The following is a 17,679-nucleotide window of genomic DNA, read 5'->3' on the forward strand; positions in this document are numbered from 1 at the left end:
ACTTCAAAAGGAGTGTAATGCCTGCTGCAGCAGCTGTGTTCTAATCATGCTGTAAAAGGCAGAAAAAAGCAGCAGAAAAAAATGCTATTGTGAAGGTAGCCATGAGATACAATCTTGCTGCTACTCTTTACCTTAACAGTCACTACATCATTGTTGAAACTGCTGACAGACACATCACCAACACCCTTGGCACCCACAGAGCATTTTTCAGGAGTAAGCTCTGCTAGGGAGGAGCCAGAGCATCTTCCCCTGTTCACGTTTGGAAAAGCGAGGCACAGAAATGTAAAATGGCTTCAGTCACTTGAGGGGCCAACAGCAGAGGTAGGACTGAGCCTTCTGCTTCTCCCACCTTCAGTTCAGCTCAACACAGAGTAACACTGTTCCTAAAACACCTGAGGTGTCTCAGAGCCAGCCAGTGGCCTTTTAGGACACAGTTCAGCATCCTGCAGAAAAACAAACTGAAAACAATCAAAACCTGGTGTGACACTGTGCCCAGGCCAATCCCTCTGCTTTCCATGGTGCTGCACGGATGTGTCTGTCCCATTTCCAGCACTTCCCACTTCCAGCACTTAGGCGTGAGCTCAGGCACCTCATGGGCTGGGTGTAAGGATGCAGCAATCTGCTGGGCTGATCACTGCCCCTGTCTGCCTCTGAACCCGGACAAACTGCACCCAAAACACAGAGTAAACATGTGCTGATAGATGCTGTCCAGCACAGAGGAAAGTACAAGCTGGCTCTGTTAGATCAATAGACCATGAAACTTCCTTTGCAAACAAATCTGTTTAAGAAAGAACCGCTTTATCTGTGTACCATCACGATGGCTCAGCAGCAACACATGAAAAGGTAATTGCTTATATGTTTCAGGCCGACTAGAGAATTTTGTTGTTTGCTTTGATGGCCTAATTAAGGACACTTTCATGTGCTTTCAGATAGATTTTACTGAAGTGAACATAAAGGCATAATCTTACTTTATGGGGAAACATATAACTAAGGGGGACTCTGATGGCAAAAGTGATGGAGTGTATTAGTCTGATTTCATGCACAATGACAGAAAACAGATGAATACCTGCAGTTATTTCTTTCCATTTAATATAAAAATCATTAGTTGAGAAAAAACTTCTGTTTTCCAGTTGTAAAGTTTTTCTTTGCCTTTAGTGAGTCATAACAGCAGGCATATAAATAGAGTACTTTGTGCCTAGCAACCGGAAATATTAAAGCCTTTCTTCTAGTTACCATTGAACAGCTGCATTACCTGTATTACAAAATGATAAACAGGGTATAGTAAGCCAGTGCAGAGTAATTCCATTTCCATTTATATTCTAAAATACTGCATTACTTGTCTATGCAAACCATATTTTATCAAATGTTTTTCATAACATTTCCCTCTCTGGACCAGAAAAGTATTGGGAGTTTGAAATAACCATGCCAGTCTTAAAAATATCTAACACAAAAGAGTTTCCAGCACAGTTTTGGAACAAATGACATGGAATATAAATGCCTTTTTATTTTATTTTATTACACTTTTAGTGTCTTCTAGAGAGCAATGAAATCTTCTTACAGTTGCCTCATAGTAATATAAAAAAGGTGTGTGATTCTCAATAGATCCTGTCCAATAAATGCAATTTTCAATTTTTCCTCTAATCTTTTATTTCTCTAATTGAATTGTATTGTGCTGGCTTATCAAATCTGCACAACGAGACACAGAAAAGGTTACTCCAGGTCCACACTACTTCACTCAGACAGAAGCTGCCCCCCTGAAGAGGACACTGTGAAAATAACACTTGTTCCAGCACAGATCCTTTATGAAGCAAACTCTGTACCTTAGATTTCCAAGATCTGGTGTTTTATCATTCCTCAAAACTGAGTGATTTGGAAAAGGATGGAAGCTCTTCGGACTTGCCATCTAGTGATTTCAGATTACAAAATTGTTAAAAACTCTCCTCCTACCCTCCCTTATTGACACTGCCAGTTTTCAATCAATGAGCAAATGAAAAGTAACAAAGCCCTGTGAGCTTCCTTCAAACTGGGGGAGGCAAAAGTCCATGGTGGCATGTTTCCTTTGGTCTGAAAAGTGGCTCCACTGCTGGTGCTGGGCATTTGTGGTGACCACAACAGTCCTCAGGAACGGAGCTCCATGATGATGATTCCAATCCATCCTGTGAGCAGATGCAGCAGAGACACCAGGGGGTCTGAATGGGAATGTCACAACAGACAAACCGGGCTGTTTGCTTCGTCTGCACATCAGTTAAGTCCACTGGGAGGAAAGTGAGAATAAAATGCAGACCTCTGAGAAACTGATAAAAATATTAACATAAATATAACTGAGATGTGAGGTTGTAGGGTTCCTTGGATAATGTGTCTTCACACTCTCAAGTGTTCTGTGAGGTTTTTAAATGATTTTTATTTTAGAAAAAATATAATAAAATCCTTAATCTTGTCCAGTTTGCCCACATTCTCTTTGTATATGGAATAAGGGAAGAGCTGATTTTGCATTATAGTCCTCAAGAAGGAAACATTCTTCTTTGCTTTCACTGTAAGTCAAATGGCAACATTTATCTAGGTAAACTGTGATCTATCTACAGAAATAAAAAAGGAAGAGAATTACAAAATATATCACATATATGCACATACTCATAGACAAACCCACACACACAGAGACACACACACATACACATATCCCCAGCAGAATTTATTTTTTAAGTGTGTAATTCATATGGTGTATCAGAGGGAAAAAAACGCTTATTGAAGAATAAAAAACCCATCAATTAGGTATTCATTCAAGGGCTTTATAATGAAATAAATACATAAAATAACCCATCATTCATTATTTTATTTTCATGTTTAACAGAAATGCAAGGTCTGCTGCTAATCTTTCTGTGGTTTGGAATGTGGTTGTTACTGCATTTTGTAATTCTTTGCAGAGCTGATGTACACAGTTGAGCTTGCTGGTGGGCTTGGTGCTATTCTGCTGCTGCTTGTTTGTTTAGTGACTATCTACAAGTGTTACAAGATAGAGATTATGCTCTTCTACAGAAATCATTTTGGAGCTGAAGAACTAGATGGAGGTAAGGCAGATTCTCAGCACATTCCTACTTTCTAAGAATATCTCTTTTATTTCTCTCCACCAAGGCCCAAATTTCATTTCAGTTCAAGATGTGTTAACAACTGCAATTTTGGGTGCTGACTTGAATATACATTCCTCATACAGCACATAATCACAGTCACTGCTTAGCTGATGTTATGTGCTGCTCTCTGGAGCTCCAGAAGACATCCTTGCCTTTTAGATTTTTATTCCCAACACTGAATGTAAATTGCCAACATCTGTGCATTAAAGATTTTCACTTCCTGTCAGTACTAAAAGCCAGCTTTACTTTTCTGTGAGCAAGGGGGTGTTTTCCCTAATTGTATTGAACAAATAGGTAGAGGTTGAAGTATATCTCAATTTACTGCTTGTTTAAAATGATCAGTTTCAATAAACTGTACTGAGTGTTTGGGAATGTACCCAGTAGTTCATTTGCTTGAGTTCATTTACTTAATCACTGAGCAGGCTGCAAATGGTCATTAAAGTTGTTCTGTGATTCAAGGACGTCCAGCCTAAACAAAAGTAATCCACATTATCTGCACTGACTCTGTCAAGCATATACACAAATTTTCATCTTTACCTTTCTAAGGACTGAAGGAAAAAGGTCATCTTTGCCTCTAGCCTTACTAATCAAAATCGTTGTTGAACAGCAAACTAGGTTGAGCTGCAGGCTCTGATTAATTAGATTTGGTTTCTTGGGTCAGAGTTCCTGATGTTTTGGGCTACCACTATGTCTTTGGTGACAGGACCTTTTTTTCCTACAGAAATACTAATAAAAGGTTTTTTTACAGGTCAAGATAATAGCCTGTAGGCAGAAGCCACTGTGATATATTAAAATAAATATGTACTGATAAACAAGTGATAGCTAAATCTGTCACTGATAAGGAAAAGAGCAGTTGCAGAATTACAGGTCCTTATATAAGACTTCCATAATAAAATCACTAGGGAATGACCCATTTCTGCCTCCCATCTAAAAATGAACAAGGATTCAAAATAGAAAATGCTCAGAACAACAAGCCAAAGAACATCAGAACATTTTGTAACCTTCTACGGGATTTACAAAAAGGTGCATTAATGTAGCAGCTCAGTGAGGAAAAAAGTCAGGTTATTCCATTTATTTTACTGAGGAGGAAACTGAGGCCCAGAGAGACTGTGAGTCATGGAGGATTTTGAGAGACACCTTTTTTTTACAGAATCTGGGATCCTCTCCTATCCACAAAGTAGCTGCCAGTTTAAATGTGCATGCTTACTTCCATAAATTATGTGAATTTAATAAGTCATATTAGAATATACAGAAATAGACACTTAAAAACTGTTTAGATAGATGTAATTTATTTTTTTCTCTCAGTATCAGTAATTCTTGCTTTTATAGTTGTCATTTATCATTTTCTCAAATAATTCCAATTCCTTTGAGGAATTACTCTGCCAGGTGTTATACTCTTGCCTCTCTCTCTTGTCCCATCCCAAACATTGGTCACTTGGGAACAGCAATACTTGAATCATGGATATTAAACATCAAAAAAAGTTACCTCTAAAAGACACTATGATTCAAAAGAAGGAAAACCAATATCCATTCAGTTTATCCTTCTGAGCACAGGTCATTGTTAAAGAAGGTCAAGCATGGATTTTCCTTAGAAGATCAGGGTAAACACTGATAGCTTGCTTAACCACAGCAATATGAAAAGAAAAATACTACTTACAAATTCCTAATGAAAACATGTAGCTTCTACCATGTTCAATATGCTGGCAACATGGATAAAACCCATTGTGCTAATGAAGTGACTGCAGCTGCACATTTCACTCTGTCTCTTTCACTTCCACTCATGCAAAAGAAGGAAGATGGAGAGAAAATGTTCCACAGAAGCCCAAGACATGGCTTGTGCAGAAATAAATTGCAGGCATAGACCGAGATCCTTTCCTTGGGCTTAGTTAGTTACTGACAGACACAAAATGCTGAACTCTAAAATCCTATTCTAACCACATCTCCTGCAGTGCAGCAGCAGAGCGCCCACGTTCTATTCATAATTTACACCATGTTCTGTCATACTTCAGGACAGCATGGAGATAAGCAAACATCAAAATATCACAGTCTTTTTTTTGTATTCACTGTATTGTACCCAGAGAGGATTTGAAACACTTTAAAGGTGAGGTCCAATTAAAATTTTCAGTTGAAAATCTCTTTTAAAATTCAATGCTTCATTTCTTCCCTGATCAGAGAACAAGCCCTTCAGGATGTCAAATCTCATCACAATTCCTTTTTCCTTTCCAAGCCTTAGACACATCAGTTTTTCTGAGGCTAACTAAAATACGCATTTTTGTGGGAGGCATGGGTAAATTGTGAGAAGTATTTGAAAACAAAGTATTTAACCCTTACAGCTAATGCAACTCAATTTATTACTTTCTGTAGGGATACTGCAGATTAAAGAAGTGGCTGCAGCTGTCAGTTCCTCATTTCTCTAACTTACACTGTTCAATTTCCCAGTGTTTTTTCTCAGCCTAAGGACAAGACTCTCCTTCTGTTTTTCTCTCTCCTGCAGACACTCCTACTCAGTCCTGAGAATGGGAATTGAAGCCCCTTTTATGTTTTTATGGTTGATTCCCTGCCTTTCCTACTAATTTGGAATACAGTAACATTGCTGCTTCTCCTCTCACTCCATGCCAGTGCTTTGCAACTGCATGGGAGCTGGCTCCACACCAGGGGATGGGGTCATGGACACCACAATGTGTCCTTCAGTGCAGAGGAGCACAGAGTGCCCCTGTCCAGTCAGGGACCTCACTGTGGACGTCTGACAGCTGCCCCAGTCACTGGAGCACAGGGGCAAGAGAAACACTCTGACCCTTGGCAAAGCAGTAGCTTTTTTACCTGCAGGTGTTTGCCATGACCTTGCATCTCTGAGCTGTAACTCACCACTACTGGTTTGGTGGCCACAAACTCCCAAATCTGTTTAGGAGGAAAAATCCAGTTTACGGTCTTTCTGCATACACAGTGAAGATGATAGCTTGAAGTGCCCTGCAAAGAAATGTCCTGACTGTTCTGAAAACAACAACATTTTCAGAAACAGATACTTCATTGGGAACTTCTAAGGGCTAATCTTTGTCAAATGTCAGGTAACCTTTATAGCTTTGCAGCTTTAAACTAAAAAGCTTCTTTTAAAAAGCCTTGTCCATAAAGCACACTTTAGGGACTAAAATGATATTATTGAAAGCCACTTTTAGAAGTGATGATTTCTTTTGTTTTGTTGCACATTGAGCTCCAACAAAAGAGATTTTATACCACGTTCATTCTCTGTGTAGATTTTTAGCAGTGGCTTTTCTTGTATTTTTTACTTTCCAAGGGCCTTCTCTTGCTGTTGTTCCCGGTTTTTAAATGACTTTATGAAAAGAAGTATTGCACTTTAACTGACAGAGTGAAAATGTAAATAGCTATTTACAAGTACCAGTGATCAGCACATGCCCTGACTTCTTTCTAGCTTGCACTCTATGACTTTAAAAGCTAATTGTATTAGAAGAGATATTACTACTATACAGAAATCTGCTTTTTATCTAAATATAAGCTGACTTCTAGGCACCCTAAAGTCAGTGGAAATTTTCCCATTATTTTACCTGGGACAACTTTCTCCTTTTACTTTTCCTGCTCATCAGATTGTGCAAGGAGCAGTCCCCAGGCATTACAGCCACATCAGCCCCAGTGAGGGTGGAGAGGAGAATATTTTCTCTCAGTAGTGCAGTTATGATCCTGCCTCAGAGTGGACAGGAGGCTCAAAGTGACCAAACCAGCTGGTTTTGACTTTTTTTGTTTGCCATTTCAAGATCTGAGGGGTTCCAGTGCATATGTGAATGACTGCATGCCAGTTTTAATTTACATTGTGGATAAATCCAGAAGTCTGTGGGTTACAAGTTAAAAACCATTGGACATGGTCAGATAGGCAAACATACTCAAAATCTTCTACATGTGTTTATGTTTTAGATTCTAGTTTCAGAGGCAAGATCATATAGTACAGCTAATAGAAACAGTTTGCAGATATCTGCTGCTATCATTACCTGGGTAGATTTTTAACCTTTTAAATCGGTGAAAGTTTTTTATCAAGGAATTAATAAGCAAAGATGAACACGATCTTAAAAAAAAAAAAAGAGAGAGCAAAGAGGAAATTTTACACTAGGAGGCTGGCAAAACCAAGTAGTAATTGCAGACAAAACCTGACTAAATGTGCTGTAATGAGAAGTCAAGCTTTAGGCTCAAGAAAAAAAGAAGACTGTAGGCAACTAATAGCTAGAAAGTGAAAGTCTTGTTTGAGAGCTGAAATTATGACCTTCATAATGACCCTTGGTGTCTTTAGATTCCATCAGCTGTTTCTAAAATATTGGTCAGGAGCTCATTGTGGTGTCCTCAGTCTTCTGCTCAGCTCTCTGTGCCTTGTTGAATTGAAGGAAGCCATGTCCTCGGTGCAGCTCTGTTACAGGGAAGGCCACTGGGCCCAGGCCTGGGGAGTTTCAGTTCTGGAAGAAGGAAAGTGGCTACTTATTTGTTTGTTTGTTTGTTTTCCACCACATTGCTGAAATAAAGAAACAAAGCAAAGTGCTCCTAATAAGATCAAAACGTGCCACTGCTGAGCTCTCCCAGTTCCGGAAATCTTGTTTGGATTTGGTACATGATATCTGTAATGTTTCTTGGCTGGGCTGTTTGCCCTTTCATGAGAGATGAATTTCTGCTTCTTGCTGAGGGAAAGCAGATCAATGTTCAAATTAGGAGATTGATGAAAATGGTTCTTCCTTGTAGTTCCTGTTGCACCTGGGAGTCCTTATGTAATCATGATTTTGTCCTTGCTATTACTTAGCTGCAGGGACTAGCAGGGTTCATGGATGAACCTATGGGAATGCCCAGATAATGTCTTATTAACTGTCCAGGACAAGAGCAGATAAGAAATACTTCTTGGTGGTTTCCTGGGGTTCATCTCAGTGAAACTCTTAAGCAGCAAGGAACGGCAGTGCCTTAAGATTCTTCAGGTTTCTGTGTGACTAAGTTATTAACTTTCAAATATAACTTTTACCATTGGTTTAAGCACCACCAAAGCACTTGTGTTAATGATTATGCTATGCAGGTATAGCTAGACTGAAATTACTGCTGAAGTTAGTGACTTTGCAATTACTGAATCTTCCCTGGGGATGCACAAAATAAGTTTGCAATAGCAGTCTCACCACTCGTTTATATATTCTTATTGGCTATTGGCAAATTGTGACGATAAGTCCTGCTCTATGAATATCAATTTAAAATTCTATTAAAATCACCTTAGAAAAATGCAGTTCTCTTCTTTCTAAACATTACTGGTTACAAAAAGGGATTTTTCTCTTATTTAATTACAATTTTATTGTTGGAAAACTGTTTCTTTTAACTCTTCTTGTTTATGCTATTTATTTACATCTGAAATGCAATTCAAACAATAAAAACTCAATTGATGTCTCCACTGAATATGGGATTTTCTAGATTCTGTACATGAAATGTCCTAATTCAAAGGAAAATTCCTTATTTTTTCTCTCTTCCTATTTCACAGAATTTAAAGTGCATGTGTAATTTATTATATATATATATTTAAAAATAAAATATTATTAAGATCATCTTTGTATTTCAAACTAAGAGATTGTTATAGGTTAAAAAGTTCAGATGTAAAGTAGAAAAAAAGATACAATTCTCATACAATTCAACATCACTCACTTGCACAAGAATATGAGCTATCACAAGGAATGCTACATTTAAAATATACTATGCTATGGAAAAAATTGTGCGGGTAGTTCTTAATTTTTATTAACATTAAAAGGGCTTGACATTTAAAAATAATAGAAAATGTTACATCAGCAACAGTAAATAGTGTGAAGAAAAGTAGAAGTATTTTGAAAGACCTAGGATTTGAGTGGTTTATTCAACTCAGCATTAAATGACATTTTTTTCATTATGTTAAGGATAACCACTATCCCAATGTATATATTAAATGTAGCCCCCAAAATAGTGAAGCAAATACAGATTAAGAAATGCCATAATTTTTAAGCAACTACTGTCTCTGAGAAATTTTGAAAGGTTCTTTGTAACCTTTCCTGAACAGATCATGTTTTTTTAAGACAAAGGTTTCCTATATCAGTTTGACTCCAGCTCCCTGTAGCATTTGGAAGGATCCAATCTCCTGTTTCCCCTTGAAATCCTGTGCATGGTCAGCTGCCTCCACTGCACTGAATGTGTCTGAAGGCACTACAAACTGCTCTGAGGAGTTCAGGATGCACAGACACATGAGCTGACTCCATCATCTAGGTCTTAGAACTTCATTGAAATAAGGTTCATTATGAAATACAACATTGTGGGATTTCTCCTTGTTTTGATCTCTTAATCTGTCATGTGCTAAAATCTATAATGCCAGCTAAAAGTCAGAATTTGTCACTGGCTTGAAAATGGCTGATAAAAAAATTACTCTAGAAAGTTTTTGGGTTTTTTTTTAATTTTTCATTATGATTTTTCTGTCCCCCATTTGCAGAAATATCTTAAATGTTTAAGTTTAATAAACCCTCAAAGGCTCAAACTGCTGACTTCTTGCAGTGCAACATGGAAATCATTAGAAAACACATATATCTATAATGCAGATTTGATGTTAAATGTGCTTGGTGGCCCCTGTACAAGAGGAAGTTTTATCTTTCTTTCTGTAGGCACCAGCTTGTCATTTCTTCATATGTAGCTGTTAAGAGAGCATGCATACAGATGAGTTCTTAGATGTCTGATAGCAATTTACTTACCCAAAGATCTCATTTGCATGTGAAAGAGTAGATGCATATAGAGTCTGGGTTTCATTTTATGCTTACACTGAGCCTTTAAGTGACTGCTGCTGAGCACATCCTTGGAATAACAAGAAGCATTTATAGCTTCATCCCCTAAAAATTTATATCACTTCTGTTGGATTAACATTGTAGAAAGTTACAGGGAGTATGACAGGATACTCTGCATTTAGATGAGTATTAAAAGGAATGGGCAGGATTAAAGAATGCATGTTCCAATGAGGCAACAGGTGCTTTGCCTAAAAACCTGGGCCACTAAGTGAAGTAATCTTTCCATGTGTTATTAATGAAGATGAGGTTTGACCCTCAGTGTTTACCCCTAAGGTCTATCTAAACCTGTGGCTGAGTGAGGCTCCATGACTATTGCTCACTTACAAACTTCTCGTTTTCAGCTCCGCAGAATGTTGTATCACTAGGACAGTTTGTAACTCACAGTCTGTTTTGCCTGGAATCTAGCAGTACTGGCGGTTTGGGGCTGACTGAAACATTTGTGGACTGAATGCATCACACCTTGAGCACAAGCTGCATTTGACCTCATTGTGATGAACTAATCCAGAGCTTCCCCATGCCTGATGCCCGAACACATCTCTGCACATATACCCTAGACCCCAACCATTCTTTGCCCTACAAATACTGGAAAAACTAGGAGGGAAAGATATCTTCCCTGCAATACAAGATGATGCAGCTGTAGTTAGGGGAGATGCTGAGACGCTGGAGCCTCCATGATATGAAAAATGTGTACTTTGACTAAATGCATAAGTGCGATATTTGCATATGCAATAAAACAATGTCACAGCACAAATAACCCCCTCCAAGTAAGAATGTGTGTTTGTATCTTAGCAGGCAATACTCAGCCTTTAAAACAGCTTGAATTCTGCTTTATTTCTTATTATTTATCTCTTTGCAAAATGATGCATTCTCATCTTTACTCAAGGACTTTGAACAGAGCAGCACTCATCTCAAGCATGTGCCATGGTCATGACCATTAATGGGGTGACAATAGAATATGTCATTGCAGCACCAGCATTTTTTCAGTTGTAATGATTTCCCCATATATTTGTTGACCTCACTGAGTGGTAACTCTTTTGCTGGGTTATCACTGTCCAACTGCAGAAACAAAAACCTGTAGTGTATGTCCTTCTATATCATACTTGATCAAATCAGTCTTATTTTAAGGCATTTTCAAAGACAGGAGATGATTTTCTATTGTTAAAGGACATGTTTTCATAAATAAAAATCCCAAAAATCCTGGAAAGTGTGAGCCATGAAAGGCAGTGCTTCTCTTTTTCTTAGTTTCCTTTTTTTGCTGTTGTTTTGGTTGTTTTTTTTTTTCACTTGGTTTGTTTGGTTTTTTTTTTCTATGCCTATAACAATGCAATATATAATATCGCACAAAAGATGTGCAGGGCACAGAATGAGCACAGAATGACCATTTCATGGGTTTAGAAAGTTTAAAAGTAGTAACAGTACAACCACAGTTGTTCTGTCATTTGCAAATATTAATTAGTATAGTGTACATGGTTCCTCAGAAGGGAGAGAGGACTGTTCAAGATTAGCACCGCTCCATTAATTTAATTTACGCTCTTTCCATCCACCCTACAGCTGGCAGGTTTTTCAAAATAATGTTACCAGACTACAAAAAGGTGTAAAATGAAGAAAGGAGCTACTCAATAAATAAATGAAGTCAGCACTGACTGAATATAACATTACTTATGACACACAGTGTTTAGAATATTCAGTCAGATCTCTTTTATAAGCAATTGATATTCCGGGTATTCTGTTCATAATGTTGTCAAGAGAGTTAGAAGGATGTTAACATTTCATTACTCTTGTCATTGATTTTCCTCTGCTTTCTTCACAACAAAAGTCAAAACGTGACTTCTTATTCCACTGAATTAGTTCCAGAACACTTGGCATTATTGACCTCCTAATGAAAATTAATGCCAGCTCTTTTGATTCAGTCTTTCAAGTAGGCACACCAAGCACATTTAAAACACAGACATGGCTATTTCTCATATTGAAGTAACATACTGTTAAGTAATGAAATGTACATTAATGCAACATTAAATTTGCAAATTTAAGTGCATAGAATTAAAGAAATTTAAACTGCATTATTAGGAGCTGATGCTAGAAGGATTTAAGGCTTGGCAATAATTTCAGACCTGGAGAGTTAAAGAGTTCTACAAGGAATGCTATATGTACACTCAGGGCATCTCAGCCTCAGGTCCTAAATTTATAGTAAAATTCTAGCAAGTCTGAAATGCTTTTACTATGCAGCAGAGACATTTACACATTAGCCTAGTTATTTCCATGCTCTTCATTCTCCTTTTATGCTAGAGAAGAATGCAAATTCTTCTCAGTGACTTTTGACTTTTGTGTTCATGAGCTGTCACACTGCAGTTGAAAGGATTCCTTCATCCAGATTCTTACATAAACTGACTGCTCTCCATGGATATGGGGCCTTTCTTCCTTGCCTCTGTGTAACTCAGGATTATCCCTACCAGGTGAAACAGGAAAGCTGAATGGATGCATATCTGGAGACTGGGTGAAAGCTTGCCATTTTATCTAAACCATTTCCTCTTCCTGGAAAATTCTCCCAGAAATATTACTTGGGGAAATATCTGGGAAAACGGCTAGAATGAGGAATAAACTAACTTAATTTCCCTCTTTCCTTAGACAACAAAGACTATGATGCATATCTATCTTATACCAAAGTGGATCCTGACCAGTGGAATCAAGAAACTGGAGAAGAAGAAAGATTTGCTCTTGAGATTCTACCAGATATGCTGGAAAAGCATTATGGATACAAGTTGTTCATACCAGACAGAGATTTGATTCCCACAGGAAGTAAGTCATGTCTTTATTCTTATGTGAAATTGAAGGAGGAAATGAATGATTGCAGTGATTGTTTTAGTCTTGTTTCTATACCTGCTCCTTCAGAATGTCATCTTTTCTCCCATGTCTTTGAGACTGGTGAGAATAAGCCACCAAACATTAATGTGCATTTCCCAGATAAGAGGATTATTATTTAGTAATTGTATTGTTTTGATTGAAGGTAAAACAGTGCAGAAAGGGGATGCATAAGTAAAAGAAATGAAAGACACTAACATTTTTTCAGATTTTTTGAGAACTTGCATATCTAGGAATGAATACCAAGTTCTTTGTTTTCAGTTCCTAAGATTTTGTTTGGAAAGATATCCATGATTCTTAGTATTACAGAAGTTCATACAAGAAGGAAAAAGCTGTGTTTGGACTAAGGCAATGGTTGAGTGATAACTTCTACACCAGAAAAAAAGTAGTGAATTCTGTCAGTGTCCACTGTAGCCAATTGTGTAGTGGATGTACTTGATCATTCTCAGAGACTGAATACTAGAATTGATTCCAGCTGCTACAAGTAGATCTTTTTTCATGTTCCTCTCACATATTCCAACATAAGTGCAGTAATATTTTGTTAGTTGTTGTAATATTCTTCATGACTTCAGTGTAACCATATAGACAGTGACTAAGTTCAGTAACTTTAATGAAAGATAAAAGAAAGGATACTAGGTGTAGACAAACAACATAGAACATCAAACAATCCAATGGATATTTTTTAAATCTACAGCCAACTAAACACTAATTTACAGCAGTTAACAGTTTTTATGAATGTGTGTGGCAGGGGCATGAAGGAAAAACAGAATCTAAGCCTACAAAAAAACTTAAGAGTATCACTTGGGTTTGAGACCAAAGTCCTGAAGCACATGGCTGCTGCTCTGTTTAACTGGGCGACTTTGCCTTTTTAAAGGTAAAAATCATAATGGACATATTTGTTCCTATGGCAATATAGATGATACAAAGCCACAGCTCATGAAGAAACACTCACAATCCATAGCACATGTGGGAATAGATGTTTTGCAGGATCACAGGATGGTTGAGGTTGGAAGGGGCCTGTGGAGGTCATCTTTTCCAACCTCCCTGCTCAAGCAGGTCCATTTAGAGCAGGTTGCTCAAGATCATGTTCTACCAGGCCAGCTTGGCACATTTATAAATTATTTTTTTGCATATTTCAGTGAGATCTTCAGGGAGCAGGGATTTGCCTCTGTTCTTTCTCACCAGTTTATGAGAGCAGACTGTTTTGTTAGATTGCTTTTTGAGCAATTGTTTTGTTTTGTAGCCTACATTGAAGACGTGGCAAGATGTGTAGACCAAAGCAAGCGACTGATCATCGTCATGACTCCAAGTTACGTGGTAAGAAGAGGTTGGAGCATCTTTGAACTGGAAACAAGGCTTCGAAATATGTTAGTCACGGGAGAAATCAAAGTGATACTGATTGAATGCAGTGAACTACGAGGAGTTATGAACTACCAGGAGGTTGAGGCCCTAAAACATACCATCAAGCTCCTCACTGTCATTAAATGGCACGGACCAAAATGCAACAAGTTGAATTCCAAGTTCTGGAAACGTTTACAGTACGAAATGCCTTTTAAGAGGATTGAACCCATGACAAACGAGCAGGTTTTAGATGTCAGTGAGCAGGGGCCCTTTGGGGAACTGCAGACAGTCTCCGCAATTTCCATGGCTGCTGCCACCTCCACTGCTCTTGCCACTGCCCATCCAGACCTGCGCTCCACCTTTCATAACACATATCATTCACAGATGCGCCAGAAACACTATTACCGGAGCTATGAGTACGATGTACCTCCTGCTGGCACCCTGCCTCTTACCTCAATAGGTAACCAGCACACCTACTGCAACATCCCCATGACACTTATAAACGGGCAGCGGCCGCAGACAAAAACTAACAGGGAGCAGAACCCCGAAGAGGCTCACACAAACAGTGCCATACTGCCCCTCCTGCCACGGGAGACCAGTATATCCAGTGTCATTTGGTGACCGACATGCAAGGGGCTGTCAACCCCCTTGAGTAGGAGCAGAGTCTGCAGTCTGGTGCCTGGAACTACATCCTCGACTGCTGCTGTTAAACATGCATTACAATCGATAACAAACGAGGAAAAACAGGGTCTTGTACATATGTTTTTGCAATTTCTTTGTAGCATCAGTCTTCCTGTTTTACCCATGTCTCTTCCCATTCACATTTTTGACTTTGTTTTATATGTCATTGGAATTTGTATATTTACATTTTTTTTAAATGAAGAGACTGCTGTATAGATAGGAAACTTTTTTGCTTCATTAGTATAGTTTTAGACTTTTTGTTTGTTTGTTTATAACCTCTCTTGGGAATGCTTGGACAAAGCTATGTTGATATCAGAAGCACCATCCATTTTGTTGGCCTGCCTAGCCATGCCTGCTGCAGCTCGCCTCTTTTGGAGAGTTTTTGTTCTTAGAAGGACCCCAATGCTCACTGAGAGCTCCAGTTTCATTTCTACTCCCGTAATGTGCACTGCTCCTTCCCTGCCCTTATAAAGACCCCTATTTGGGGTAACACTACAGTCTGACCATCTAACATGTAACTTGGTAGATACCTGTCAAACAAGAGAAAATACCCAATCTGTATCGGTTGCTTCACAGTAGTCACTAGAGCGTGTAGAAACTATAGCCGGTTTGGTTTTTGCTTTCTTGGGTTTGGTTTCTTTCTTAATTCTTATTTTAAGAATGAGTTGGTTGTATCCCTTTTATAAATATAAAAGCAACCCTATTTTTAACACGTCCTGGAAAAGTATTAATGTGGTTGTGGATTTTATTTTTTAAGCACTCTTTATTTTTTTTTCCTTTCTCAACTTTCAAAATCTTGCAAATAACATTTGCAAATGTCAGGCAAGTAAGACAAGTGAGGCAATAGACACTGAAGTGCAGAGTCCTGCTGATATGTACAGTGATGACTTCCAAACCAAAGGGGAATAAAAAAGACAGTATTGTAGATGGTTTGTCACTTTGTATTATAGAAAGTGTTATTTTCAAAAAAAAAGTAAGAGCAAAACATTATTTTCCTGTGGATTTCAGAGTCCCTTGTATTTTAATGTTCCAAAAATTGTATTTGCTTTAAAATTATATATTCAAGATTAAGAAATCTTCTTTCATTTGGTTTTAGCTTGTAACGATAAATAAAACTTTATTAATTTCAACATGATTTCAGTAAGAACTCAGGCAGAAAAAAATGACGTGATTACCAGAAATATAACTGTTTTCAGAATAAACTTTATTTATACAAAATTAATATTTAAATCAGACCTGGAAGTATTAAAAACAATTTATTCACTTTAATGAATAAATAAATTAGTTTTATTTTTATGTATGATTCCATCTTTGAGGAGTTGCAAATAATGCATGTACCATGACTGACAGGCAAGAATAAAAGCCCATCACTGTGTTTACATCCAGACATCTTTGAGACAAATTAAATAAGCACCTTGCTCATACTAATGTTTTAAATAACAGAAAGTCCTTTCTGGTTTTAGAAGGAGAGAGGAGTGGTGCAGCTCTGCATCAAATTCAGGCCAAGCTCTCTGCCAGTCCCTGCTGGCAGAAGCAGAGGAGCTGGAGTAGAGTTACTGGTTGCAGCACACTGTCCTAGAGCCATGGGTTTGATTTACCCTGGCAGAAGTGTAACTGGTGTCCTGGCAAACAGGCCTTAGAGTCTATTTATGTACTGAATTAGCTTTAGGTGTTTTTATGGCAGCTGAATGATATCGGCCAATATAATGGATGTTGTGGGGTTTGCTCATCATGATTTTCACAACAAGAAAAGTAGAGTTTATAATATTTTGGTCTTAATGAGAAGTGAGTGGAGAAGGGGTAGTTTGGGGGATATTTGTGGGAGCAATCCAGAACTCACAGTGTGGGAGGAAATGACTGTGCTTCTGTTGTGAAAGTCAAAAAATCTCAGTATCTGCATAAGCTAATAGACCTTTGAGGTGTACACTTTTATTTGCTTAAAATGTTTATTTCTCTGAGATTAAGCTCAAGTCCTTTTCTACAACCCGTTCTTTATTATAGTGTCTCTGGACATGTGCCAAACATCCACAAAATGGAAATTAGGCTGCCAGGTCACATAAAATTTTAAGAGGACTTTGCACGTTTGCTTTAAGAAAGCTATTATTTATTTGCTCTTACAGACACCTGTCAGGCACTGATGGCATTTTCCTTCATTCATTTGGATACCTGTCCTGGTTTTCACTGGGCTAAGGAGGGGAGAAGGGGAGGGGATGAGTGAGTGGCAGTGTGGTGCTTAATTTCCTTCTGGACTTAAATCACAACAGTCCCAAATACCCCGGGATCCTCTGAAAGCAATGCATTATTCTTTTCCCCTTTACATGCCCTGGTGTAAAGACTGGGATGTGGAATAAATGTAGGATGTAATTATTTGACAATGGGTAGGTCTTTCCTTAGCCACATGGGAAGTACTTTTCTGTTCTATTTTTAGTGTAGATTTAAGCACTTTGAATAGCATGATTCAGGGATTGACAAATACTATTTGATATTCACACTACTTAAAGGAAGATTTTCTTATAATGTTTTGTCATAATATTAAATATAAGAAAAACAAACAAACAAAAAAAGAGAAACAAACCACAAAACCTGAAATAAGTGGAGAAGTTGTCTGTGGCTTTAGAAACATCCCTCCTTAGTATTCCTCTTCTGTGAACAGCTCTGTGTGGGGAACAGTGAAGGAAAGTGTTGTGTGTTCACATGCTCTATGTTTGACAAAAATTCTGTTGGAATGCAAAATAAAATGGAAACGAACAAACAAGCAAACAAACCAAAACCAACAAAAATTGTCATTGCCCTAGTGCTTAGGCTCCATCATTTTTGGTGAAGGTGTTTTGGTTTTTGACAATGCAGCTTGA

At 38.0% G+C, this 17,679-nt stretch overlaps 1 protein-coding gene across 1 annotated transcript in view; it reads left to right on the forward strand.

Annotated features, from left to right (window-relative positions):
- The window catches only part of LOC102032749 (interleukin-1 receptor accessory protein-like 1), a 27,858-nt gene extending 11,646 nt beyond the window's left edge, over positions 1-16,212 (forward strand). The window contains exons 4-6 of the mRNA XM_005431023.3: positions 2,922-3,065; positions 12,572-12,742; positions 14,049-16,212. Coding sequence (XP_005431080.2) covers positions 2,922-3,065; positions 12,572-12,742; positions 14,049-14,767 — 1,034 coding nt within the window. The 3' untranslated portion in view covers positions 14,768-16,212. The remainder of the gene's footprint in view (positions 1-2,921; positions 3,066-12,571; positions 12,743-14,048) is intronic.
- The last annotated feature ends 1,467 nt before the right edge of the window (positions 16,213-17,679 follow it).

This window comes from Geospiza fortis, unplaced genomic scaffold, assembly GCF_000277835.1.
Source record: "Geospiza fortis unplaced genomic scaffold, GeoFor_1.0 scaffold386, whole genome shotgun sequence".
NCBI classification, from domain to species: domain Eukaryota; kingdom Metazoa; phylum Chordata; class Aves; order Passeriformes; family Thraupidae; genus Geospiza; species Geospiza fortis.